The sequence below is a fragment of the Caretta caretta genome, chromosome 8 (assembly GCF_965140235.1).
Source record: "Caretta caretta isolate rCarCar2 chromosome 8, rCarCar1.hap1, whole genome shotgun sequence".
NCBI classification, from domain to species: domain Eukaryota; kingdom Metazoa; phylum Chordata; order Testudines; family Cheloniidae; genus Caretta; species Caretta caretta.
In genome coordinates, this window is record NC_134213.1 from 88,295,001 (window position 1) to 88,322,034 (window position 27,034).

At 42.9% G+C, this 27,034-nt stretch overlaps 1 protein-coding gene across 15 annotated transcripts in view; it reads right to left on the minus strand.

The window, feature by feature from the left end:
- LRRC7 (leucine rich repeat containing 7) overlaps positions 1-27,034 on the minus strand; it is a 402,665-nt gene that overhangs the window by 217,299 nt on the left and 158,332 nt on the right. For 14 of the 15 annotated variants that reach the window (XM_075131744.1, XM_075131740.1, XM_075131741.1 and 11 more), the window contains 3 exons: positions 23,525-23,603; positions 10,986-11,075; positions 7,553-7,609 (listed from right to left, as the gene is read on the minus strand). The exons of the other annotated variant lie outside the window; for it this stretch is intronic. In XM_075131744.1, the coding sequence (XP_074987845.1) occupies positions 7,553-7,609; positions 10,986-11,075; positions 23,525-23,603 (226 nt within the window). The remainder of the gene's footprint in view (positions 1-7,552; positions 7,610-10,985; positions 11,076-23,524; positions 23,604-27,034) is intronic. 15 annotated transcript variants of the gene reach the window in all.

A 27,034-nucleotide genomic window follows, 5' to 3' on the forward strand; every position in this document is an offset into this window, starting at 1 on the left:
ACACACTTTTTTCTCTCTCTCTCTTTGATGAAAGAATTTACTGGTAATATTGTTACCTATGACTAATATAAAATTGATACAAAATTGTTATTGGGCCAATTTTGCAAGCTTTCCTCACATTGTGAATACTTACTCATTGACTTCAGTAGGGCTGTTTGAGAATATTTAACCTGTTTGGCATCATCAGACTAGTCCTGACACCTTCTCTGCAAGAGGCATAAAAACCTCTTTAGCGTTTCTAATAATCTACTTCTGATCCAGAAGTCTCTTCATGTGTGGAACTCCCAGCAAAATCAGGGTAACACCTTAGTTCATATATTATACAAAGTGCAAAAATAAAAATGAACAAAAAATTGAAAGAGAAAGAGAAGCGTATTTAATTGTTTTTTTTCTTTACCAGCTATTATTTCTATATAATGATATACTACAAGTGTGAGTGCCTCTCACTTTGCCAAAATATTGTGTCCCGCTGCCCTCTGGCAGTCCTATTCAAGTGTGTAGATCATGCTGTTCACTAAGACCTGGAGGCTCGAGACCCTTAATACACAGGTACACAGGTATGAGTGTTTCACAGTTAATTATGTAGTTTACTTATATAATAATATCACTGTATCATTCTCCATGGCCCTGGGTGCAGGGTGTATGTGAAATCTAACATCATATTAAAATAAACTTTCCATAATAAAAAAAATAGTACAAACAGCCCCACTGCCAACCCTAAAGTAGTAAATAACATCATTACAATCCATAGTTAAGTAAAGGCTTGATCAACAGGATGTGCTCTGCACTGCTGTGTAAATAGTGGTAAACTCAGGCTCTGGCAGACCCCCAAAGAGAGTAAGTTCCATTGTAGGGAACCTCTATTAAAGTCACGTCTCCAGTCCTCAAAAGAGTGCATGTACAGGCTGTGAGAAAATTCACCTTAGCTGATCTGAATTGTCATGGTGGATGTGGAGACAGGGGCAGTGTTTAAGGAAGCTGGGTCCTAAACCACATCACATTTTAGATAATAGAACCAAACCTCGTGAAGTGCACTAAGAAGAACCGTATGAGAAGCCAGTGCAGTTCATGATTTGTAATGATTAATGTGCTGCTACATTCTCCTCTAGTTAAGTCTGTGAGTGATCTCCATGGTGGTTAGGACCAAATAGAAATCACCGCAATAGTCCATCCTGGAGGTAGCAAGGCATGGATACTATTGTAAGGTCCAAAATATCAAATAAAGGCTGACATCTCCTAGATCACTACTGATGAAAAAAATGTTACAAGCAAGCAACCATTCACTAACTGGTACTCTAAGAACAGCCAGTAGTTCAAAAGGCACCTTAAAAGTACACTCCTCTTGATAAAGGTGTTATAATTCTCTCCTAGCAATTCATCAAGTTGCTTCCCCTACAGCAACCTACATTCCTTTTTTCCCCCTGGATTGAGTTTCAGCCTTCTCACTGTCATATAGTTCCCAGACTCAGCTAGGTATTGGGGAAGCAAGGAAACTGCATCATCTTTTCTGATACAAAATAAGTTACACACTGGTGCCACAGCACAAAGGATCTGATCCAAACTCCACTGATATCAACAGAAATATTTCCATTTACTTCAGTGCAATTTGATTGGGCCAAAACACCTTCCATGGGGCTGTCCATAAATTATGTAACATCAATTCTGCACGTTTGTTTCGCTGGTACAAGGGATAGATGGGTTTTGAAAATCATCAAAAAATGTGTTAGTTGATTTATGGAGAGCACCCAATCTCAACTAGTGGCTTCACATACACATTACACAAGAAAGGGTAACAGACTAGAACCCTGCAGGACCATATGTGAAAGCACTGTTGGAGTGAACAGGCTTAACACACAACCATTTTGAGACTAAATTTCCAAGGACTGATAAAACAAGGAAAGACTTGATTTATTCCTGGATGGTGATGACTTTGTTAGCCACTATTGTGCAACGTACAACTTCAGTTGCTGTTTAGGCCACTGTTTGCCATTGCCTGGTGTTCTGTATTTAGCCCCCACCCCACCCCTTTGGAGGGGGAGGGCTAACTAAGATAGCACATTCTTACAATGATTAAAGAGGGATTATATCTTTGTATAAATAGAATCAAGAAATAGTTATCTTGTTTGTTTTTCTAAGCCAAAAGATGGCCCTGTGAAGTAGTTTGTAATGTTGCTTAAAACAGGGAGATAGTTTAAGTTTCATAATTATTGGTTAAAAGCTCAAACAATCCAAAGCATTTAACAGATGTAACGAAGGAAAAAATATACTTTTTAAATTTAATTATGTATCCGTTTAGGTCACTAATATAATATTAGATGTGATTTTTCAATATTAGTCAATGATTTCTAAACTGCTTCCAATCTCTTAATATTTCCAAATGTTAAAAAGCTCATAGCAAGAAATATAAATATTAACTAAATAAGCAAATGAGACAAAAATGAACAAGTAATTTATAGTAAAAATCCTGTCCGAATGTTTGTATGAAGTACAATGCAAATTAATTAAACAAGGAAAAAAGATTATACTTTATAAATCTAACTCTGTAATGTTTTCTGTCAGAGAAATTACTGTAGACAAAAGACAGGAACACCAAATACTATCTTTTAAAATGAAAGTAAGATATTTACTTATCCATATACAACAGATCAGTTTCATATATTATTCTGACTGTTCTATAGGCTTGTCAAAAAAGATTCTGTTTTTTTTTTAATTTAAAAAACACCTTTATTGCACAGTGCATCACTAATTTCCATCAGGAAAGCATCCAGAAAAAAATTGGAATGTTTGGGCATGCTTTTAGATACCATCAGTCCTTCTCTGATAATCTTAAAACAACAGAGAAAAAGACAGCACTGAGCATTTTCATGTAAATTGTAGTAAATAAATATGCTGGAGATTTATTGCTTGCATAGAAAGCCACCTTTCATCAAGATACAGTTAATGCAAATAACTTAATATCCCTTTATAGTCAGTTACCATGGATACATTTTACTCAATAGAAATCTTGAACTGTAAACTTGTGTGATATATTGCAATTGTTAAACTACGATAAACAAAAAGTACTTAATACTTATCTATGCCAAGAATCCAAATATTTGCTTCAAAATATCAAAGATAGCTGTAAGGACATGCAGAATTTCAAATATCTTCCTCTACTCTCCCATATCTATACCTCAAATCGTTTTTCTAAATTATATTTAATATGAAAATAGGAGGGAAAAAGGCAATCCAGTTCCTATTATTAGGAAATCAATAGAAGCTGATTTAAATGGAAGCATGGTAAGACAGCATGTTTGAAAAAGATATACTCAAAAGTACATTTCTCAAAATGAAATTCTCTTTTCTCTCCTTTTCATGCCTTGCTTTCCATTAGAATCATTCAAATAATTTCCATCTACAACAAGATTCTCTTACTCAATAGTGTACTCAATCTTGACCACCAAATTCTCTCATCAAATCACTGCACGAAAATGTAAGCCTCTCAAGCCCGTAGATGAAAGATCCAGATGACTTTTTGTACAACTATGTTAAGGAATATTTTGATTTATAATACTACTTCTTTTAACGGACAGACACGCCTTTCAGTTAGACACTGTATACTTGTCATAATAACGCTATTTTTATTTCCCGAGCAAAGCATTCAACTCAAGGCGTTTCTCTCTTTGTCTGTAACATTAACAACTTTGAAACACCATTGATTTTGGTGCAAATCAGAACACCAGAAAAGCCTGCATTCCCATAATCCACCCTCCCCCCGGCTGCCACAATCTCCATGTGTGCCACATTCCCAGGCCCCTCTGTTTCACAGACTCCAGCAATAGTACTCACCCATTCCCTCATGACAGGGCTTGTCCTATGGTCTTCAGCTACCTGTTATTTTCTATACATACCCCAATTAACTGTGCTGAATTTGAGCAAAGCATAAGATGGAATTCACCTACTAACCTGGAAACAGGACAAGAGGTTGCAGTGTATCCCTCTGGCTGCTACCTGCAGCCTATGTTTTAATGGGAGCCAATCCACTACACTGGGACATCTCATTTGTTCCCGTACACAGAAAACTCTTCTATGGCATAAAGATGGTGCAAAGGTAACCTTACATGGCCACTCTACAGTCCCAACGTGAAGCAGAAATGGCCTTTTGACAATGTCCTCTACCTCAGGTGAACTTCACCTTATAACATTTCATAACGTAGATTTCCCACTTCTCTCATAATTTTAGCTACAACCTTCAAGTAAGTCATTTACATAGGGAAATAGTATTTATTTCCAGGTCTTCTCAGCAGGGTATATAAATACTTTCTGCCATAGCAAAGAGCAGAGGACATATATGGACAACTAGAATTTCCTCACTGTTTTACAAGAGTCAGTGCAGCATTCACAAAACCAGAAATATCTTATTCACATAATTATGTTTATAAAGCAATTAATTAATGGCAAAAACACAGTGTGGGAATAAAATTATACCTATCATCCTCAAAAAAGGTATTGTTTCATTGTTTTGAAGTATTGAAGTTAATGAGAACACAAGCTACACTGTGAGTCTTCTAAATAGAATCACCATCCTAGAAACTAGAAATCTGCCTGTAAAGCATAATTCATTATAGAAATAAACAAACGCATACATAAATAAATAGTGATAACTGGCCAAGTTTATGAAGGCCTTACACTCAACTTAGTGGTATTTCTCTGTCTGTCGGTAATGCAATAACTTTTGAATGCTGCATCCAATCAATTCCAGGGGAATGTTCTAAGCGTCAATAGCCAGAACTCTATTGATTGTGATGAAAATCAGAAAGCCAAAAAGGCAAAAATGGGAGACACACAAAGCCCCTGCCAGCTTTTTAGCATAGCCGCACCCTCAAGCATCTCTGTAATGTAATAAGACTGCAAATAAGGTGTTCAGACTGGAAATGAAGAATAAAAGCTTATGCTCAAATAAATTGGTTAGTCTCTAAGGTGCCACAAGTACTCCTTTTCTTTTTGCAAATTTTTAACAGTGCGAGCAATCAATCGTTGAAACAATTTGCCAGGGCTCACGGTGGATTCTCCATCACTGACAATTTTTAAATCAATATTAGATGTTTTTCTAAAAGACATGCTTTAGGAATTATTTTGGGGGACTTCTATGGCCTGTGTTATACAGGAGGTCAGACTAGATGATCATAAGGGTCCCTTCTAGCCTTGGAATCTATGAATTATCTATAGCTCAAAGAACTTCCTGATCGTACTCATTGCCTTCCAGCATAACAATGCTCCTAACTCATTTCTCCTCATCTTCCCAATACAGTTTAACATGTTGATACCCCAAATTACTTATTTCCTGGGCAGAAAGAAGAATAATGGTGGGGAAGGAGGAGGAGGAAGGGAGAATTGGGGTTTGCACACAGCCATTGGCATGGGGGTAGAATGGAGGACACTGCTGTGTCCAGAACCCCTGATGGGGGGACATGGGGAAGGGGTAGACAGAGACACTAGCACAAGGGTGAAGTGGAAACAGGAGTGAAACAAAAAATGGGAGGAAGACAGAGCTCTTGCCATCGGGGTGGGGAGGAATGGGAAAAATGAGGGTTCACACTGAACCCTTGCCATGGAAGGAATGAGTGACACTGGCATGGGGGCACACAGAATCCCAGGTGGGGGAAGATTGGAAGACCCTGGTATAGGGGTAGGGAAAATGGGAGGCATGGGGTAAAAAGGGGAGAATAAGATTGCACACAGCACTGCTATAAAGGGGGGAATGGGGACCTTCAAATGGAGAAAGGGAAGCCACAGAGCCCCATAGAGTAGGGGGGAATCGGGCACACAGAATCCCTGCTGAAGAGGAGGTTGGAGGACTCTGGTATGGGAGGATGGGGGAAATAGGGAATATAGGGGAAAAGAGGGGAAGATTGAGGGAACCTGGTATGGGAGAAGGGGGGCATACAGAGCCCCCGGCATGGGACAAAAGTGGAAATAGGGGTGCACACAATATACTGGTATGTCAGGAAGAATGGGGAGACACAAGCGACTGTCATGAGCGGATATTGTGGGGTTGCAGGGAAGCCCTGAGAAAGAGATGGATGGCAGGGCAGTACATAGGGAGTTGGGGGGTGGGTGAGGAGAATGTGTGTGTACTCCTTACATCCCTCCATTCCCCTCCAGAAGCCCTGGTGTGTGTGATAAGATCAGCCTATACAAGCTATGAAATATGCGAGTCCCTAGCATTAATTGTGACAGTACACAATCTGCACCCAATCCTGCTGCAACTGAAATCAATGGCAAAACTCTCATTGACTTCAAGGGGAGTAGGACTGGGTCAGAGATATAGACTACCATTAATAGTGTAAGTTCTATTGGAGGGAGCTGATCCTGAATTCTTGAACACTCAAAACAACCACTGACCTCAATAGACATTTTGGGTATGAAAATACTGCATGATCAGACCTATGATTTGTAACTGATTCAATTAATTAAGGCATACAAGAGCTGTGTGATGCGTGTCAAATATAAATAGACATAGTATAGTATAAATTAGTTGGATAGTAAATGAATTTACCATCAGTAGCTGAAAGGATAAAAATGATAAATGATTGTGTAGCATATTTACAAGGAGTTGTTGATTGTTGCAGGAGTTTCCTGCCTGTTAAAAATTTGGGTTTTGTATTAGTCCTTTGTACAAGAGGTTGACTTTTGCAAAATTGCTCTAGTGTACAGGAATAAATGTTGCCTTCCTGGTCACACACATCCTCAATGGCTGCACATGTACTTTGCTGGACAGGGCCCATATTTTAATGCCTTCTCAGTAACAGCATAACATCTTGTTTCTTTTACCAAAGTTATATGATTTCTAGAAGAGCGGAAATAGTTTTATACAGAAATATGACTCCTATCGTTAAAAATCTGCTTTCAACCTCAGAAAAATGTTACCTTCCTTTAGAAAACATCAGGGACAAACTCTGCCCTCAGATACCTACCCACTGAAAGCAATGAGAGAGTAGAGAGGTAATCAGACAAACGAAGGCAAATGTTCCCCTTAAAATCTCTAATGTTCAAAAGATATTTTGATATGTGCATTTCTTTTTAAAAGTGCTGCCTATAGGGTAAATTAAGTAACATATAATGGGACACTAGCAAGGTTTGATAAATACTGATTTTCAACAAATTACTGAACAGTTAGCTATCTTATGAATAAAGTATTGTTGCCTACTCTAAGATCATGAGTGTTTTGCCCTAACTTCTGCATCCTTCATTTGCCAATTTTGTTTAGGTTTTAGATTTTAAAATGATGCACATTGGACTATACACATTAATTTGTGGAGTAATGTTTTACCTGTCTCCATCCCCCTCCTTGTGAGATTTGCTCACCACTTGCAGGCACAACAACTTGCATGCACAGCAACTTCTTGCCTAACATATTCCATAAATATATAGTTTCTTTAGACAACAGAAAATAAATAACTTACATAAAAATAACTCAAACAGATTGCACAATTATCAGTGGAAATATTTTACACTGTTTGTGAACTTCAGGACAGAACTCAGTTAAAAAAAAATGTTAAGTCTCACTTACTTTGGTAGAGTTTTCAAATGATTTTCTCTTAACTCCAAGATACGCAATTTGACGAGTCTAGAAATACCGATATAAAACAATATGAGTAATACATTCAAGTGAGAAAATACTTCTGACACCAATAAGAATTACTGGAGAACTGTTTATTCCAGTACAAAAAGATTTAGCCGTGTATTTGCATTACATTATTTTTATATTCCTGACCAGTCTCTGCTGGAAAGTACTATGATGTGTCAGTTGCTAGAAATAATTCTGAATCAATTTTTGCTGATTATTTATACTGGAGAAATATGGCAAAACTTAATTTACCACAAATATTTCCAGTTCTGTAATACTAACCAACTTCAGCTTAAGTTGCATCAAGCTTTGATTACTGGCAATAGGTTTTGTTCTGGAAAATCATGAATACCCATGAAAAAGGGTTAAAATTGTTTAAAATATTTAGAGCACTTACACAGATGCATGGCATTTTGAATGACTGTTCACAAGTTTACACACATTTTTGTAGAGATCACAATTTCTTTTTGCATTTTTGGGCCTTGATCCTACAACTGACTGCACACAGGCAAACTGCTTCCCCGACACAGATCCCCATTGACTTCCATGGGATTGAAGCACAAGCTTACAGTTCGCCATGAGCATAAGTGCTCTATTGAATTAAGGTCTCTATACTGCATTGTACAAACATTAAATAATGAATACTCACAACAAACTTTGAGGTAGAACAGTCAGCTCACAAATGGGAAAACTGACACAAAACAAGGACACACAAAATGGGGGTTGAGGAACCAGGATTAGAACTCCAGAGTTTTTGGCTTTAAGGGCTTGTTCCAGAGCTCAGCCATGGTGACATCAAATGCCACCCACTGACTTCAATGGACTTCAAATCATGCCACTATTCCTGGGTTCTTTTATCTTAGATCATTATTAACCCCAGTGATGAAGGGTATAGGAGCCAAAGGATCTCTATTCCTGACCCAAAGTCCTACAATTTCAGCTGTAGAAAATCTGTAGAGAGTTAACTGTTGCGATAATTAGGCCTACAAATAAAGCCTAATTATAAGCTCAACTGTAAAAATAACAGACTTTGAAGTCATAACTTTTTTATGTATAGAAAAACTATTTTAAGTTATTATCAGAGCTTTTGTGGCTCCCTCTGAGTCCTTTACAATCAGACTCATGGTAACTAAGGCAACCAGCTTTATACGCAGAAGGTTACAAGAAATACTCCCAATACATTATTTTTAAAAAATAACAATCGAAAAATTTTCCTAAAATAGTTTTTTCTGAAATGTGTTTTGCAGCTTACAAAAAACATGAAAGATTTTGTAAAAATTCATTTGAGATGATCTGCGTAAGTAACTTGTGGCTTCACCACTCATGAATAGTATGATCATCCCAAACTGATAAAACCTTTATACCATACCACCATGTATCATATTTTCTATATCCTCAACACATAAGCTAAGTGCAGGGCCAGCTCTAGGTTTTTTGCCACCACAAGCAAAAAACAATTTTGGCCACCCCGACCCCCTTTTTTTTTTCTTTTTTGGCTTTTACAAGTTTGCACTTTGCAATTGTTTTTGTTTCTTTTGACTGTTTAAAATAAAAAAAAATGAAAACAGAGAATTTGTAGTTAGTGAAATAAAACAATTTCCTACTAGTGTACTCATTTAATTTTAATTAAATCACAATTATAAACAAATTTGGGTTCAACTATACACTGTAATGAAAAACGTTAGTGTCTTCCGGTGCACCCAGTTTCATATAAATTAAAAGAATTTACAGGAACTGAATTTTTTTGGTTTTTATACTTGCGTAGTCCTTTAATAATTCAGTGAAATCTAAATTTTTTGCAATGGTACTTTCAATTGAAATTAATGCGAGTCCTGACAAATGATTCTGAGACATGGTGGACCTCAAATAATTTTTTAGTAATTTCAATTTTGAGAAACTGCGCTCACCAGAAATCACTGATACTGGTAATATTAAAAGAATGTGTAATGCTATGGCAGTGTTTGGAGTGAGGTGCTTGGGGCTGTACATCCTGCTGGTGGGCCCCCAGCCCAATCTCAGACCTAGCCCCACCCCCGCAGAGGGGACAGTAACTGACAGAGTGGCCGGAGGGTGGGTCAGCCACGGGGATGGGGGTGGACCAGGGGCGCCCACCCAGCGCCTAGCCGCCCAGGGCAGTGGGTCCCTTACCGGCTGCAGGTCCTGCCCCGATCCCGGGCTCCACTCCACTCGGCTCCGGCTCCTCCGCCGCTTGTGACACATGTGGCAGGGCGGGCAGGGAGGGAGAAGCCACATCGCCCCGCTCCCCCAGTGATGGGGGGCCAGGGCAGGGACTGCCCCGGGCCGGGACTACCATGCTGAGCCTCCCGCCCCGCCCCACGCAGGGGCTTATTGGTTGACTGAGCGGGGCCGGGGGGAAAAAAAGGGTGGCCGGAATGCCGCCCCTAGAAATGTGCCACCCCAAGCACGTGCTTGCTTTGCTGGTGCCTAGAGCCAGTCCTGGGTAAGTGTACTTTACATATTTACTGTATGTACACAATGTATGGTATGGGTCAATGAGCTAGCCAACTTCAAGGCAGTTTCCAAGGGCAAAGTGAGCAATAGTGCATTTCCAACATCCTTATTGCCAACACTCAAACTGTACTTGCTACCCTGTTTCTGCAGACTCAGCTTTTTTTTAAGTATTTCCTGCTCCAACTTCTCTTATTTCTTGTTTTTTTTCCCTCCTCCTGGGTTTTCTGTTTTTCTATTTTCTCAGCTTTGTCTTCCTACTACTCTGATCATTTCTTCTCTATATCTATCTGAATCAGCCTACATTCCCTTTTTCCTTTCTTCTCTGGATCTCACTTTCACATCTCTACTTTGCTCACTCTGCCATACTCATTTAATTTTTCTCTTTCTTCCTGACAGGCAGCCCTTGGATTCCTCACCAGAGGAAGCAACCAGAAACAGAGACTACAAGAACAGACCCTACTTTGTTCTTTCTGCCCCTTTGGCCAAAAAGCAGCAGTCACTTTTGGTCAAGAACAAGTAAAGAGAAGCACAAACACTGGCCACTGAGAAGCTGGATCAAAGTATTGCAGTAAACCAATTTGCTTACACAGTGCTGGCACACACTAGCTAGTTCTGGAGGTCATCAATCTAACTGCTGTTATTCTACTGTCCTGTAGCTTAACTATTACTCTTCCCACATCCATATCTTCCTAACTCACTTAACAGCTCCCCACTACTCAGGATGTCTTCCCCAACCACCCAGCTGAAACCAGTTACACTCCTGCCTCCTATCATTCATCAAAACTGGATTGCAGGGACTAACAATCATATATTTTCTGTTTTACATGCACACCGCTTCTAAATGATCTTTTAAAACTAAATCAATTGCTTGTGAAGTGGTAATGTGGTTTAACAATTAACTTACCTTCCGAAGTTAGCTGGAAGAAACTCCAGAAAGGCATCGTTTAGGTAGAGCTGGGTCAAGTTTAGAAGCTGCGTGAAACCATCTGGCAGCCTAAAGAGAAGTTAAAGATTTAGTCTTTGAATCTGGGTTGCTATAGAAACAATGCAAATGTAAATCTCTATGGAGAAGCATAAGTTCTCCACCCTCACATCCCTTAGCTACACAGCTTATGAAAAAGAAGAATTTATAGAGAAAATTGTTACAGGTGGCATTTTTGCTTGTTATTAAAACAAATAGCACTCAACTTTTCCCTGTTACTGTCACAGGATGAAATTTATGTACCTGACACATTAAAGTGGCTTCATCCTTCTCTCTTATCCTACTTTAAGCTTTTTATCAGAGGATTTTTTTTTTTACTGAAATGGCAAGCATATGCTGAGTACTTCACTTTTCATAACTTCTTGAGTGGGGCTCTATTTCTCTAAGATATAGCATGTCTTTTGATTATAAAGGTAGTAACGTAACTGTATATACATTAGGGCTGTCAAGCCATTAAAAAATTAATCGTGATTAATCGTGCTGTTAAACAACAATAGAATACCATTTATTTTAAATATTTTTGGATGTTTACTACATTTTCAAATATATTAATTTCAATTACAACACAGAATAAAAAGTGTACAGTGCTCACTTTATATTTATTTTTATTACAAATATTTGCACTGTAAAAAACAAAAAAAATATTTTTCAATGTATCTCATACAAGTTCTGCAGTGAAATCTCTTTATAATGAAAGTTGAATTTACAAATGTAGAATTATGCATAAAAAACCTGCCTTGAAAAATAAAACAATGTAAAACTTTAGAGCCTACAAGTCCACTCAGTCCTACTTCTTGGTCAGCCAATCACTCAGACAAACAAGGTTGGTTACAATTTGCAGGAGATAATGCTGCCTACTTCTTGTTTACAATGTCACCTGAAAGTGAGAACAGGTGTTTGCATGGCACTGTTGTAGCTGGCATTGCAAGATATTTTAGCCAGATGTGCTAAAGATTCATATGTCCCTTCATGCTTCAACCACCATTCCAGAGGACATGCTTACATGCTGATGATGGGTTCTGCTTGATAACGATCCAAAGCAGTGCAGACTGATGCATGTTCATTTTCATCATTGGAGTCAGATGCCACCAGTAGAAGGTTCATTTTCCTTTTTGGTGGTTTGGGTTCTGTAGTTTTCGCATCAGGGTGTTGCTCTTTTAAGACTTCTAAAAGCATTCTCCACACCTCATCCCTCTCAGATTTTGGAAGGCACTTCAGATTCTTAAGATTCTCACTTCTTGGGTGAGTGCTGTAGTTATTTTTAGAAATCTCACATTGGTACCTTCTTTGCATTTTGCCAAATCTGCTGTGAAAATGTTCTTTAAAATGATCGTGTGCTGGGTCATCGTCCGAGAGTGCTATAACATGAAATATATGCAGAATGCGGGTAAAACAGAGCAGGAGACATACAATTCTCCCCCCAAGGAGTACAGTCACAAATTTAATTGACGCATTTTATTTTTAACACACATCATTAGCATGGAAGCATGTCCTCTGGAATGGTGGCCAAAGCATGAAGGGGCATAAGAATTTTAGAATCTCTGGCATATAAATACATTGCAACGCCGGCCACAAAAGTGCCATGTGAACACCTGTTCTTACTTTTGAGAAGTGGTGTGATCCTGTTGCTGCTGAGAACTTTGGGCTCATTACTGAGCTGAGTCGTGCTGTGAGGAGGGAGACAAAGGTGAGTCAGAGCCAAATATCCCAACCCTGGGCCAGCCAAGGTGAGCTAAACTGACCCTCTGCACAACTTAGAGCAGCCATTGGGCTGCTGGGTAGAACAGTCTCCTAGGGTAAGTCTACACCGCAATAAAATTCCTGGAGCAGCAAGTCTCAGAGCCCAGGTCAATTGACATGGGTTTACATTCACAGGGCTCAGGCTGCGGGGCTAAAAACTGCAGTGTAGACATATCCCTAGAGATTTTTCCATTGGCTCTCCACCCAAAAGCATCCTCCTGGCATCAGATGTAGGCAAGAGAGACTGGCACAAAATAAACTGCTTGCCCAGGACTACCACTGTTTGGGGAATAGGCAGCCACACATGTTCGGGGAATATGGCAGTTTTAAAGCAACAACAGGTTGCAGAATGCACAACATTTTCAATCTGGTGGCATGCAAATCCTGTCACTGTTTGAGCAGAATGGAGTTATCTAGGTAAATTGGTTAGGCAACCCAAGGAAATTCCATACAACAGTACATTATTTAGAAAATATTGAGGTGGGACAATTAAGCATTTAGCCACTGACTTTAACAGGATTACAACGGTTCTGTTAGATTGAGCCATTGTACTCAACACCATGTAGAACCAAGCCCATTAAATAGAAGGTCTTATACCTCAGAATAATGAAAAAGATGCTACAGATGCCAAGCCAAACAATGTCACATCAAAGAGCTCAAATATTACATTATCTCTTACAATTTTTTATTATAACACTATAATCTGGCAATTATAAATGAACACTAGCATACATTTTAAAACAATCTACCACACCATATATTCTGTATGAACTAGGGGCCTGATTGGAGAAACCTTTATTCATGTGACAGTCCTTACATAAGTCAGGGTTTACAAGATTAGGCATGTATTTTTCAAAATGTGATCATTTAATTTATAACCAGTTTTAGGTGTCAGATTAATACAGGAATGAATTTTGAGTCCTTGGTCAAATAACTCAATTAATACAAGATTTCATCTTTTCTTTACATCAGTGTTTCATTTTGAGTGTCTTCGTAATACGCTATAGGGCAAATCATAATATATAGATCAATAACTCAATAAGCTCCATTGCATTTTTTGTCAAAGGTTAATAATCTGAAAGCTACATTTACAGACTTTAAAATCCACAATCTTTAAAAGAACATACATGTACATTTAAAATGTCAATGTAATTTTAGAACAAATATTTGGACAATAAAATCTACTGCAGGAAACCACACAAATATACCACAAAACAAGAAATTACATTTAATGAGCACCTGAAACATGCTATTACCAACATTTCAGCGATCTCTTTTTTTCTAGCTTGCACGGGTCCTATACAATAGTCTTAGACCCTGATTCTGCAGTTGTGCTTGTGCATAAAACCCATTAATTTGAATGTCACATGTTATTAAAGAGCTCTCTGCCTATCTGTTGCATCTATTGCATACTAACTAGTAACGCATTCCCAGAGTTGAAGTTTTAAAACATTTAAATGTCCATTTTGAATTACCTTATAATATGTTCGAAAATTACTTTCCCCTTTACTCATGCTTCCAGGCTTGCAGCAGTTGATGACATCAAGTGTCAAAAATAGTACGATACTGCATTCTGTGTTGTTTGGTATGTTTGTTTATGTTATCAATTTTTTCAGGGGAAAAGTAGAAAATCTTAAACTCAAAACTTGGGTCTTGACCCTCCCAAAGACCTATGAACATACTTACTTGCAAATCTTTGCAGGATTGGGACCTTGGAAGAATAGTAACAGAAGGTTACTTACTGTAACTGGAGGTTCTTCGCGATATGTGGTCCCTATCTGGATTCCAGCGTGGGTGTACATGCATGCCATGTGCCGGAACTGTTCATAGTAATGTCCACTGACCCGCACATGTGTTGACTGTGTGATGCATCCGAAGCTTTAAGAGGCCATGAGGGTCGATGCTGCTCCAGTTCCCTCTTACCAGGCAGTAGCAAAGCCCAGAGCAGAGGGGATGAAGAGCGGGATTGGAATCCAGATAGAGACCACACATCTCAAGGAACCTCCAGTTACAGTAAGTAATCTCTTCTTCCTCTTCAAGTGATGGTCCCTATATGGATTCCAAATGCAGGAGAGTAGCGAGCAGTACTCAGAGTGGAGGCAGGCGTGAGGGCTCTCCAGAAGTCACAGTCAGAAGGATGGTGCAGCAAACAGCCGCATCTGCCACTGCAGCAGGGTGAGAGCATAATGAGTGGTAAAGGTTTGGATGGAGGACCAAGTGGCTGCCTGGCACATGTCCTGCTATGTGATGTCTGTAAGGAAAGCTGACGTGGCAGCATGAGCCCATGTGGAGTGGACTGTGACTCCTGGCGGTGGGGGAGGAAGCAAGAGAGAGCATAGCAGTCCACGATGCAGGGGGAGAGATGTTGCGATGAGAGAGTGCAGCCTCAACAGCAATGGCGAGGAAGAGACTAGAGGAGGCACAGAAGTCACGGGTGTGCTGGAGGTAGAAGGCTAGTGCTCAGCAGGGAGTGCAGCGTGCTAGTTGAGGTGGAATGGGGAGACCACTTTGGGAAGGAATTTGAGATGAAGGCATAGGGAGACCTTGTCACAGTGGAAGATGGTGAAGGGCAGTCCCATTATCATGGCTACCAGTTCGCTCATGCACCATGCGGAGGTGATGGCAACCATTGCCCAATCCCGCCAGATCTTGTGCAGGACGTGGGGAAGCAGGAGAATGGGCGGGAAGGCATAACAGAGCACGTTGGTTCAGGGAATAAGAAAGGCGTCTCCCTGAAAGCTGGGACTGAGGGTGGTAGAAGAGCGGAAGTTTGTGGTTGGTTGCCATGGTGAAGAGGTCCCATCAAGGCATGCCCCATTGGTGAAAGATGGAGCAGATCATGGAGTTGCCACTCATGATTGGCATGGAAGGAGTGACTGAGTTGGACCACAAGGACGTTGCTCAGGCAGGAAAGGTATACAACATGGAGGGTGATGCTGTACTGGAGGCACCAATTCCAAAGGAGAATACCCTCTGCACAGAGGGAGGGGATCCAGGCCCCGCCTTGCCTGTTGACATAGATGACGCCGCCATGTTGTTGGACAACACCTGGACATGGCAGGAATGGAGGAGTGGCAGAAAGGCCTGAGAGGCAAAGCGAATGGCACGTAGTTCCGGGATTTTGATGTGCATTCTTGCCTCTCGGGGTGACTAGAGGCCCTGAGCCATGCAACTGTCCAAGTGGGCTCCCCAGCCCGCTAGCGAGGCATCAGTGGTGAGAGTAGAGCGAGGCATAGGAAGTGTGAACAGAATGCCCGTGAGGACTGTGGATGGGTTGCACCACCAAGACAAGGAGGCCAGGACAAGGGGGGGATGAGTACAAGCTTGGTGAGAGCATCTCTTTGCAGGTCATAGGTTGAGCATAGCTACAGTTGGAGCATATGCAAGCGAGCAAACGGAGCAACTGTGGTGCAGGCAGTCATACGATTTAAGAGGGAGAAGCACTGGCGAGCGCATGTGCATGACCGGTTGTGTAGTTGTGCGATAAGAGCGGTAAGGGCAGCAAAGCGGTGCGAGGGGAAAAAGATGCAGGCCGCGACAGAATCCAGACGCGCCTTGATAAAGGTGAGGGTTGTGCATGGGGAGCAGCACCCATTTGTCGTCATTGATACAGATACCCAGGTAGCCAAGCAGGGCGCACAGGGTCCAGATGTTGATGAGAAGGCTGGTATGGGAGGCTGCAACAAGAAGCCAGTCGTCAAGGTAGCGGAAGAGGGAATGCCCTAGTTGACGCATGTAACCTGCCACAACTGCAGAAACCTTCATGAAGACATGAGGGGGTAGGGGCAATCACGAAAGGGAAGACCCAGAACTGATAATGGGAGGTGCCCATCATGAAGCATAGGAATTTGAAGTGAGCAGGGTGGGTGTCTATATTAAAGTAGGCATTTTTCATATTAAGAGCCACGAACCAGGCACCACGCAGAAGACATGGGAGGATAAGGCGGAGCGTGACCACGCAAAAATGGAATTTACAAATAAATTTGTTCAGGGACTGGATGTCCAGAGGCCTCCCTGCTTCTTCAGCACGAGGATATAGGAGGAGTAGAAGCCATGGCAGTGCCGTGGAATGTGCTCTACGGCACCCTTCTGGAGGAGGACATCCACTTCCTGTTGGAGAAAATGGTGTGGGGAGGGATCCCCGGAGTGGCCCGGGCAAGGATGGTGAGAAGGGAAAGAGAGGGCATGTGATCAGGTAGCCATGTCAAAAGATGTCCAACACCCAAAGATCGGTGGTGATTTTTCCCCAGTTGTGGGCAAACACCCAAAGGTGACTGGTAGCGGAATCTGGGAAGTGGAGGAGGATTCTCAGTTCCTGTGGAAGGAGTCAAAAGTTCTGCCTAGGGGTTCACATTGAGGACAGGAAGAGGAAGCCGAGGTAGAGGCAGTAGAAAGACGACCAGTGCCACCTGTAGGTAGGGGCAGAGGTATAGAGGCCCAGCAACCAGAGGGTGGCCTGAGAGTCCCTCCATTCCCTTAAGGATTCATCAGTTTTGTCACTGAACAGTTTTTCGTTATCAAAAGGGAGGTCCTCAAGTGTGATTTGGACCTCCTTCAGGAAACCACTGGACTGCAGCCAGAAGTCGCAGCGGAGCACCAGTCCAGAAGCCAGGGAGTGGGAAACAGCATCAGCAGCATCGACTGAGGCTTCAAGGGCTACTTTGGCCACTAAGTTGCCCTCATCCAAGAAGTGTTGAAAAAAAACTGGTTACTCAATTTTTCATAACTGTTGTTCTTCAAGATGTGCTGCTCATGTCCATTCCATTCTAGGTGTGCATGTGCCCACGTGTGCAGTTGTTGGAGATTTTTGCCTTAGCAGTATCCGTAGAGTCAGCCATGGTTCCCTCTGGAGTGCTGCACTCAAGCGGCAGTACATCAGGCGCCACCAGCCCTACGCCCTCTCAGATCCTTCTTACCGACAACTCTGACAGAGGGGCAGGAGGGCGGGTAATGGAATGGACATGAGCAACACATTTTGAAAAACAGTAGTTATGAAAAGGTGGGTAACCGTTTTTTCTTCTTCGAGTGCTTGCTCATTACAATTCCATTCTAGGGTGACTCAAAAGCAGTATCCATGGAGGTGGGCTCAGAGTTCACAGTCTTGCCGCTTGCAATACTGCTCTGCCAAAGCCAAGGTCATCTCGAGCTTGCTGGGTAAGCACGTAATGAGTTGCAAATGTGTGGATGAATGACCAGGTAGCAGCCTGACAGATTTCTTGGATCAACACCTGCGCCAGGAAGGCAGCCAATTATGCCAGCACCCTAGTTGAGTGAGCTGTCACAATGAGTGCACCTTTGCCAGCTCATAACATTAGCAGATGCTGGCCATGATCCGTGACGATATTCTTTGGGCAGACACAGGGCAACCCTTCATTCTGTCTGCGACAGCAACGAACAACTGCGTTGACTTACGGAATGGCTTCGTTCTGTCTATGTAGAAGGCCAACGCATGACTGACTTTCAGGGTATGCAGCCTGCAGTCTTCATCCGATGCATGAGGTTTGGGACAGAAGACTGGTAAGTATATGTCCTGACCAGTATGAAACTGGGAAATGACTTTGTGCAGAAATGCCGGGTGCGGGTGCAACTGGACCTTATCCTTGTAGAAGACTGTATAAGGCAGCTCCCAGGTGAGCACCCTGATCTTGGATACCTTGAGGGCCACAGTTATAGTGACCAACAAAGAAACCTTCCAGGAAAGAAGCAGGAGGGAGCAGGAAGCCAAGGGTTCGAAGGGAGGACTCATGAGCCTTAACAGCACAAGATTCAGGTTCCATGGGGAAACTGGGTCCCCGACATGTGGGAGAGGCACTCCAGACCTTTCAAGAACTGCGCCACCATGGGCAAAGACCGACCTGCCTTGAAACAGAGGGTGGAACGCTGAAATGGCCTCCATGTGGACTTTGACCAAAGAGAGGGACGGACAGGCCCTGGAGCTTAACGTGCAGCAAATAATCCAAGATGTCCTGCAGCGGGGTCTCTTCAGCCTAAATGTGCCAATTTGAGGCCCAACACGTGAATCGTTTCCATTTTCCCAAGTAGGTTGTCCTGGTGGAAGGTTTCCTGCTGCCCAGCAAAAACTCGTTAGACACCAGCAGAACATGCCCATTCATCCAAACTTAGCCATGCAGTAGCCAAGCTGTCAAGTACCGTGCCACCAGGTTCGGATGCAGCAGATTGCCGTGGCTCTGGGGCAGCAGATCCAGCCGAAGAGGCAGCTGCAGCGGGGCAGCTGCTGAAAGACTTAGCAGCATGATGAATCAGTGCTGGCAAGGCCACGCTAGGGCTATCAGGATGTAGGACAAAGCGAACGTCTTCACCTTTACCAGGACCCTGTGGATTAACGGCACAGAGAAGGCGTACAGCAGCACTCCCGACCACGGGATCAAGAAGGCGTCTGACAGGGAGCCCTTCTCCCTTCCCTGCAGAGAACAGAACACATGGCACTTTCAGTTCCGCCTGGACACAAACAGGTCCACCTGGAGAGTCCCCCACCTGTTAAAGATTAGTCTGACCGCCTCCAGATGGAGCGACCATTTGTGGCGAGACAAGAAGGTCCTGCTGATGTCATCTGCCAAGATGTTCTTGCTTCCAGGTAGGTGTGCGGCTACCAGATGAATGGCATGCCGCACATAAAAGTCCCAGAGGCTAAGCACCTCCCAACAAAGGGGCAAAGACCCGGCACCACCCTGCCTGTTGATGTAATACTTTGTGGCGATATTGTCCATCAGGACCTGCACCTCCTTGCCTTTCAGGTGAGGCAACAGAGCCTGGCAGGCCAGGAAAACTGCTCTGAGCTCCCTGATGTTGACATGAAGGGCTAGATCATGTCAAAACCAACTACCCTGTATGCTGAGCTTGCCCAAGTGGGTTCCCGAAGCCCAGATCCGATGCATCTGAGACCAGAATCAGTGACGGGGTCACAAAGGGAACTCCCTACAGCACTGACTCGGGATCCAGCCACCAGTCCAGGGACAAAAGGATGTGGTTTGGAACCGTGATCACTTGGTCCAGGGCATGCCTGCTGGGGATATAGACCGAGGCCAGCCACGCTTGCAGAGGCCGTAGATGAAGTCGAACATGGCTGACCACGTACATGCAGGAAGCCATGTGGCCCAGCAGTCGCAGGCAGGTGTACGCCGTGGTGAGCGGGTGGTTCTTTACATGGGAGATCAGGTCTGACATGGCCTGAGATCATGCTTCCAGAAGGAAAGCCCTGGTCCGCATGGAGTCAAGAATTGTTCTGATAAATTCTATGCGATGGACTGGCGTTATCATGGACTTTTGCATGTTTATCAACAGACCCAGATTGCGGCAGGTGGAATGCACCAGATCAGCTTCCTTTGCACCTGCTCTGGAGATCTGTCCTTGATGAGCCAGTTGTCAAGATACGGGAAAATTTGGACCCCTCAACGTCTCAGATAAGCCTTCACTGCTGCCATGCATTTTGTGAACACCGTGAGTGCTGAAGACAGGCCAAAGGGCAGTGCTGTGAACTGGAAATGGGGTCCTACCACTATAAAATGGAGGAAACGCCAGTGCCCTGGGAATATGGAGACACGAAAATAAATGTCCTTTAAGTCGAGAGCAGCGTACCAGTCCCCTGGATCCAGGGAGGGGATGATGGAGGCCAGGGAAACCATAAGGAACTTCAACTTCTTGAGAGAATTATTCAGATGACACAGGTCCAGGATGGGTCTTAGTCCCCCTCCCTAATTTGCCTTTGGGATGAGGAAGAAACGGGAGTAGAATCCTCGTCCTTTCATGTCCCGAGGAACCTCCTCCTGCAAGAGGAGCTGCTCATGAGAACAGTCCCTGAAGAGGGATGGGGGTGGGTGGGAAGGTATAGCCCCGAGATATTATATCCAGGACCCAAAGGTCTGAGGTTACCCGCAACCAAGCCAAATGGTAGGGGCAAGGAAAGATCAGGTAGGATCTGTGTAACTGACTGGGGCGTCGCTCTTGAGCGCACCCTCAAAATGAGCGCTTTTGGGCCTCTAAGCGCTTGGTGGGACCAAGTTACGCAGGCGAGTGAGAGGAAGAAGGGTGGCAATGGCTGAAACTAGTGTCTCTTTTGCTTGCAGAGCCCTGACAAGGCTGCTAGGGCTTTAGCGGCAGGGGTGCCAAACTCCTGGGCCAGGCCATGTGGGAGAGATTCCTGGAACTTGTGCAGAGCATCCCAGAGATTAAAATTATATCTACCCAACAGGGCCTGATGATTCGCCACCCGAAACTATAAGCTGGCCATTTTTCTCCCAAAGAGATCGAGTCTTTTGGCCTCTTTGTTCTTGGGAGTCGAGGAGGTGTGACCCTGTTTGTCTTTTTCATTGGCCGCAGACACAACCAGAGAGACTTGGGGTGGGTGGGTTTATAGGTATTCAAAGTACTTCTTTTCAGCCCTTTTGGAGATGGAAGGGATGGAAGAAGGGGTTTGCCCTAGGCCCTTGGCAATTTTAAGAACTCCTTCATGTACGGGTAGGGTCACTCGGGTGGGCACAGAGGCTGAGAGGATATTAAAGGGGGTGTCCTCCTGCTCTGTCATCTCCAAACCTCCAGGCCAAAATTCTCAGCTACACGCCGAAGTAGGGCCTGATGTTCCTTGAAGGCATCCGGAACGCTAACCCTTGAAGGCCACATGACCACCTTGTCCATTGATGATGAGGAAGATTGGACTGCTGGAGGGAGTCCCAGGGGTTCTACCACCTCCAGAGAGGGCGACTTAGGGGTGGACACAGACTCCTTCGCCCCAACCTCTGAACAGGTTCCCGGCACCAAGCCCAGTGCCATTGTTGCCACTGAATGATGCTCCAAAGCGGCAACCAAAAAGCGCTGCAAAGGGGGCATCGTCATCACCAGTACTCCCCATGCGCTCCAATAAGGCCACTGTGCTGGCCTGGCCGGGCTGCCACTGCAGTGCCGCAGACGACAGCCCAGGCTCTAGTGCCCAATCTTGCCGATGGTACCTGGGCAATGGGCTGAACTGGCTTTCCATGACAGAGGAATAACCATCCAGTGACCAGGGAGGGGCAGTCAATGCCTGCGTCTGCTTGCTGGTCACTGGCTTTCTGACCAATGACCAGAGATGGGAGACCATCATTGCTACCAAAGAGATCGTACCGAAGCAGAGACGGGAAATGCTCCCACTGTGCTGGCAATCGGTACCAATGTCAAGAGGACAACCAGTGCCAGGAATAATATGGGGAATGACATCCTCGTGCAGGTGAGTAGCGCCAAAGGTAAGGGTTGGACATGTCCCAGGATCCACAACACAATGCGGCGGATCGTCGCCTCTTCTCCAGTGACCGGTGGTGCTCCTCTGCCCCTTTAGGGGTCTTAGTGTCTGGCTTGCCCTCTTGGGGAGCCTTATCCAAGTCCTGTGGCACCTGAGTCGTTAGCTGCACAGGTGGAGACGTCTGGTCTCTCTGCACCTTGGACAACAACGGTGCCAAAGGTGTGGGTCCCATACCGCTCCCAGGAGTTGGTGGTGGACCTTTGAGGGGGCTGGGAGCTCCAACCAGGGCGGCATGGATACGTGGCTCTGGAGTGGCCTGGCAGCTTGGCCCGGGCCCTTGCTCGACGACCCTTGGGCATTTTTCAACCCTAATCTTCTATGATAGTCCCCAGGCTGGGGAAGAGTCCCACAAAGGGAGGGAAAGTCCAAAACAGTAACAACTAGCAACTATCTGAATGGACAACTAACTACACCTAGAGAAGAAAAATCTGTGTACAAGGAAAAAAGATGAAAAAGGCAGTACTTGAAGCAAGCTAGGAGCACTGAGGAACACGGATTCTGATTCTGGCCATGCAGCGGTAAGAGGGAACTGGAATGGCGTCGACCTGTACCCTGTGTCTTAAATCCTTGGACATGTGACAATTCGGGTCAATGGACACTACTATGAACAGTTCTGGCTCTGGTGCACATGCGAACCCATGTTTGGAATCCACATAGAAGAAGAAAGGTTTTCAAATATGTTATGTAAAATTAGAAAGTAAGTATTTGTATTTGTGTAATCTACAAATAATGCATTTTTAATCAGAGTAAAATTCACCCCTCCCATCAAAAATCCAGAGTGATCAGTCTTTGTGCTGGGCACTAAGTGGATGACTGGATAGAATTCACACCCATTGACATGCAAGTAACAATGCTACAGCACAGCCTCTCTGGCATGAATAATGGCTGCAGAAGATTCGACCCAACGGATTCGCATAAATGAAGATCCAGAGTGACCCCTTTCCAACAACCTGGCTCTGTCTACACAGTAAGTTACTGAGCAGCAAGCAAGGGCATAAAACTACAGGCACCAGATTTCCACACAGTAACATCCACGTAGACAATGCTAAAGAGCAGTGAAAGCCCCGGAGTGCAGCATGGCATATTACTACTTGAAGACATAATACACTAAGTAGATTTGCATCCTCATTGTACAAAAAGCCTTTAGAGTATTAGGTTAGACCCTCGAGGGGAAAATGTCTAGTACATGACTACTCTGCCAATGTTTCTTTCTGTCTGCAGAGGCACTGCAGGTCTTGAGTGGTGTAGAGAGCTGTGCACAGATGCATCAACTTGGGTGAAATTCATCCTTAATTTGGGATCTTAATTAACAAAATAATTAAATTAACGTTGTACATGAGCTTTGCAGTGAACCTTTACTTTTCACTTCCATATCTATAAAATATCTGCAGTGATAAATATAAACATAACTCTAATTATTGATACTCACTTAGAAATTGGATTGACACTGGCTTCAATAATTGTTAAACACTTACAGCACTTTATCGTTTCTGGAAAATCTTGAATCCCTAGAAAGAAAAAAAGTTTGAAAGGTATTATAAGGATGTTCTATGAAAAACTGCTAAACTTGCTTAGTCAATATCTAATTTAGCCAAGTTAGATGTCTAAATCAACAGAGCCAGATGAGATACATTCTAGAATACTTAAGGAACTGGCTGAAGAGATCTCTGGGCACATTACTGGTTATCTTTGAGGACAGGAGAGATACCAGAGTACTGGAAAAGGGCAAATATAGTACTATTTATAAAAAGGGGAATAAGGACAACCCACGGAATTAAAGGCCAGTCAACTTAACGTTGGTACCGAAACATAATGGAGCAAATAACCAAACAGTTTGTAAGCACCTAGAAGAAAATAAGGTAGTAACAGTCAACACAAATTTGTCAAGAACAGATCATGTCAAACCAACCTGATATCCTTCTTTGACAGTATAACAAACCTTGTGGATAGCGGGAAGCAGTAGATGTGATATATCTCAACTTTAGTAAGGTTTTTGATACTGTCTCACATGACCTTCTTATAAACAAACTCGAGAAATATAGTCTAGATCAGTGGTTTTCAACCTGTGGTCCATGGACCTCTGGGGATCCGTAGACTATACCTAGGATTTCCAAAGGGGTCTGGTACTCCATTTGAAATGTTTTAGGGGTCCACAAATGAAAAAAGTTTTGAAACTACTGGTCTAGATGAACCTACTATAAGGTGGCTGGAAAACCATACTCAGAGAGTAGTTATCAATGGTTCACAGTCAAGCTGGAAGAGCATATCAAGTGAGGTCCCAGAGGGATCTGTCCTGGGTCCAGTTCTATTCAATATCTCATAAATGATTTGGATAAGGGCACAGAGAGTACACTTATAAAGTTTGCAGATGATACCAAACTGAGAGGAGTGGCAAGGACTTTGGAGGATAGGACTACAACTCAAAATGATTTTGACAAACTGGAGAAATGGTCTGAAATAAATAGGATAAAATTCAATAAATCAACGGCACAACTACAAACTGGGAAATGACTGCCAAGGAAGGAGTACTGCAGAAAGGGATCTGGGGTTACAGTGGATCACAAACTAAATGTGAGCTAACAATGTAATACTGTTGCAAAAAAAGTTAACTTCATTCTGGGACGTATTAGCAAGAGTGCTGAAATCAATTAATGAGAAGTAATTGTACCACTCCACTCAACACTTATAAGGCCTCAACTGGAGTACTGTGTCCTCCAGTTCTGGACATTTCAGGAAAGATGTGGACAAACTGGAGAAAGCCCAAAGGAGAGCAACAAAAATGATTAAAGGTCTAGAAATCTTGAGCTATGAGGAAAGATTGAAAAAATTGGGTTTCTTTAGTCTGGAGAAGAGAAGACTGAGGGGGACCTGATAATAATCTTCAAGTACATAAAAAGTTATTATAAAGGGGAGTGGTTTTCCTTAACCACTGAGGACAGGACAAGGAGTAATGGGCTTAAATTGCAGCAAGGGAGATTTAGGTTAGACGTTAGAAAAAAACTTCCTATCTGTAAGGGTAGTTAAGCATGGGAACAAATTACCTTGGGAGGTTGTGGAGGTTAAGAACAAGTTAAACAAACATTCGTCAGAGACAGTCTAGAATGATAATACTGTGTCCTGCCTCAGTACAGGGATTGGACTATATGTCTTGAAGTGCCTTCCAGTCCCACATTTCTATGATTCTATCTTCACCAAGAAGTTTTCATTAGTAATGTAGAGTACCGCTATAAATTCAGGTCAGCATTCAGACACAATAGGTTTTTGTATTTTTTTCATTATTAGTGATCTTTCAGTTGTATATGAGGTGGCTAACCAACAGGTGCTAAAGCTTATATTCCCCCAAATCAACTGCAGTATTTGGGCAAATTCTTCTGGCAGGTCAACAGGACAGTAGCCAACTTAGGTACCATCATTTGCAAAACTCCCACTGGATCCAATGCTGAGTACCACCAATGTAGGGTTATGACAAGTATTTTGTCTATATTTTGTGACTGTGACAGTTATGATTAAAATATTAGAACTGGCAAAATTTTATATATTGCAGTTCTTGATCATGAATACATTAGAAAAATCCTTTTATCCTAGAATTTCAGACAAGAATTCTTCAGTCAATAGTAATTGCAATTGCTATGCAAGACCTATGTTGTGTCCAGCAAAGAAATGACTAGGACATCACTTCTATATTGAACAGCAAGGAAGCCATGGTACACACAAAATGTAAGTGGATCTCAATATATAGGCTTAAAGTCTAAGCACTCATCAAGCCTCACTGAAGTACAGCTTCCAGCCCTACAAAAAAGATCCAAGGGTATAAAACAGCAAAAAAATTATTGTGGCACTCAAAGCAGCACCCTGGAACCCCCATATTCACCCCATCATATAAGTATGGTATATTTCATACAAAGCATGCCATTAAGATACTGTAGGAAAGGCCCTGATCTGCTGAAACCCACTGTTAGGTCAAAATATGTATACTGTTAGTGTGTATGAAGACATGAGATTTTGCTGTATAGTTATTACTGAAATATGTTGAAAGTTTGAGAGTCATACACTGCCAGTTCTCCAGTGACAACAAAGAAGATGATCCTCTCCAGGTAGGGTTAAACAACCATTAATCAGCAGGGGAGTTTTAAACAAGGGATCTGCAATGCTGTAAAAGAGCTGCACAAACATCACACAATGGGGGATTGCTCAGCTATGTGACTCAGCAAAGCCCACCAAGACGTGTCTGGGGGCTAGTGTTTTCTAGGCACATGGACTGAAGATATAAAATAGGTGAGGGTGGTATCATGCTTTTATCTTTCTCCTCCCTCACTTAAGTCGGAAGCAACAAGAATGCTTGAAAGACAAAGACTTGAACTGAGGAGATTGTCCCAGGCTTAAAGGGGAAGCCTGTGTATTAAGAACTGTAACCTACCTGCAACACCTAGTGGGGTGAGGAAAACTGCTTGATTCAAATACTGCCTAGTCTAATATGATTTAAGATTTAAACTGAGCACTTACCAAAGAAAATAAAAGATAACTATCTCTAACCTTTTGCACCTGCCACTTATAATTTAAAATCTACCTTTCTCTAGTTAATATACCTGTATTATATTTACCTAAAACAGTGTATTTGGTTGAAGTGCCTGGGAAATCTCAGCTCAGTTTACAAAGGCTAGCAGGTGTCCTCTCCACATCAAGGGAGGAGTCGAGTTAGTAATAAACTTACACTGGTCAGGTTTCTGAGGAGGGCAAGATGGTATATTCCAGGGGTGCAAGGCTGGGGGCTTAGGAGATTTGCTGGTGCCTTTTTCTGTGTGATTTCTGAGTGGTTCAGGGAGCATTCACACAACTTAGCTGGGTGGGGGGCTTGTCACCAGCAAATCATTGTGAAAGACAGCCCAGGCTGGAGAATTAAGAGGACACTGTAGTACCTCAGCTGCAGATTGTACTCCAG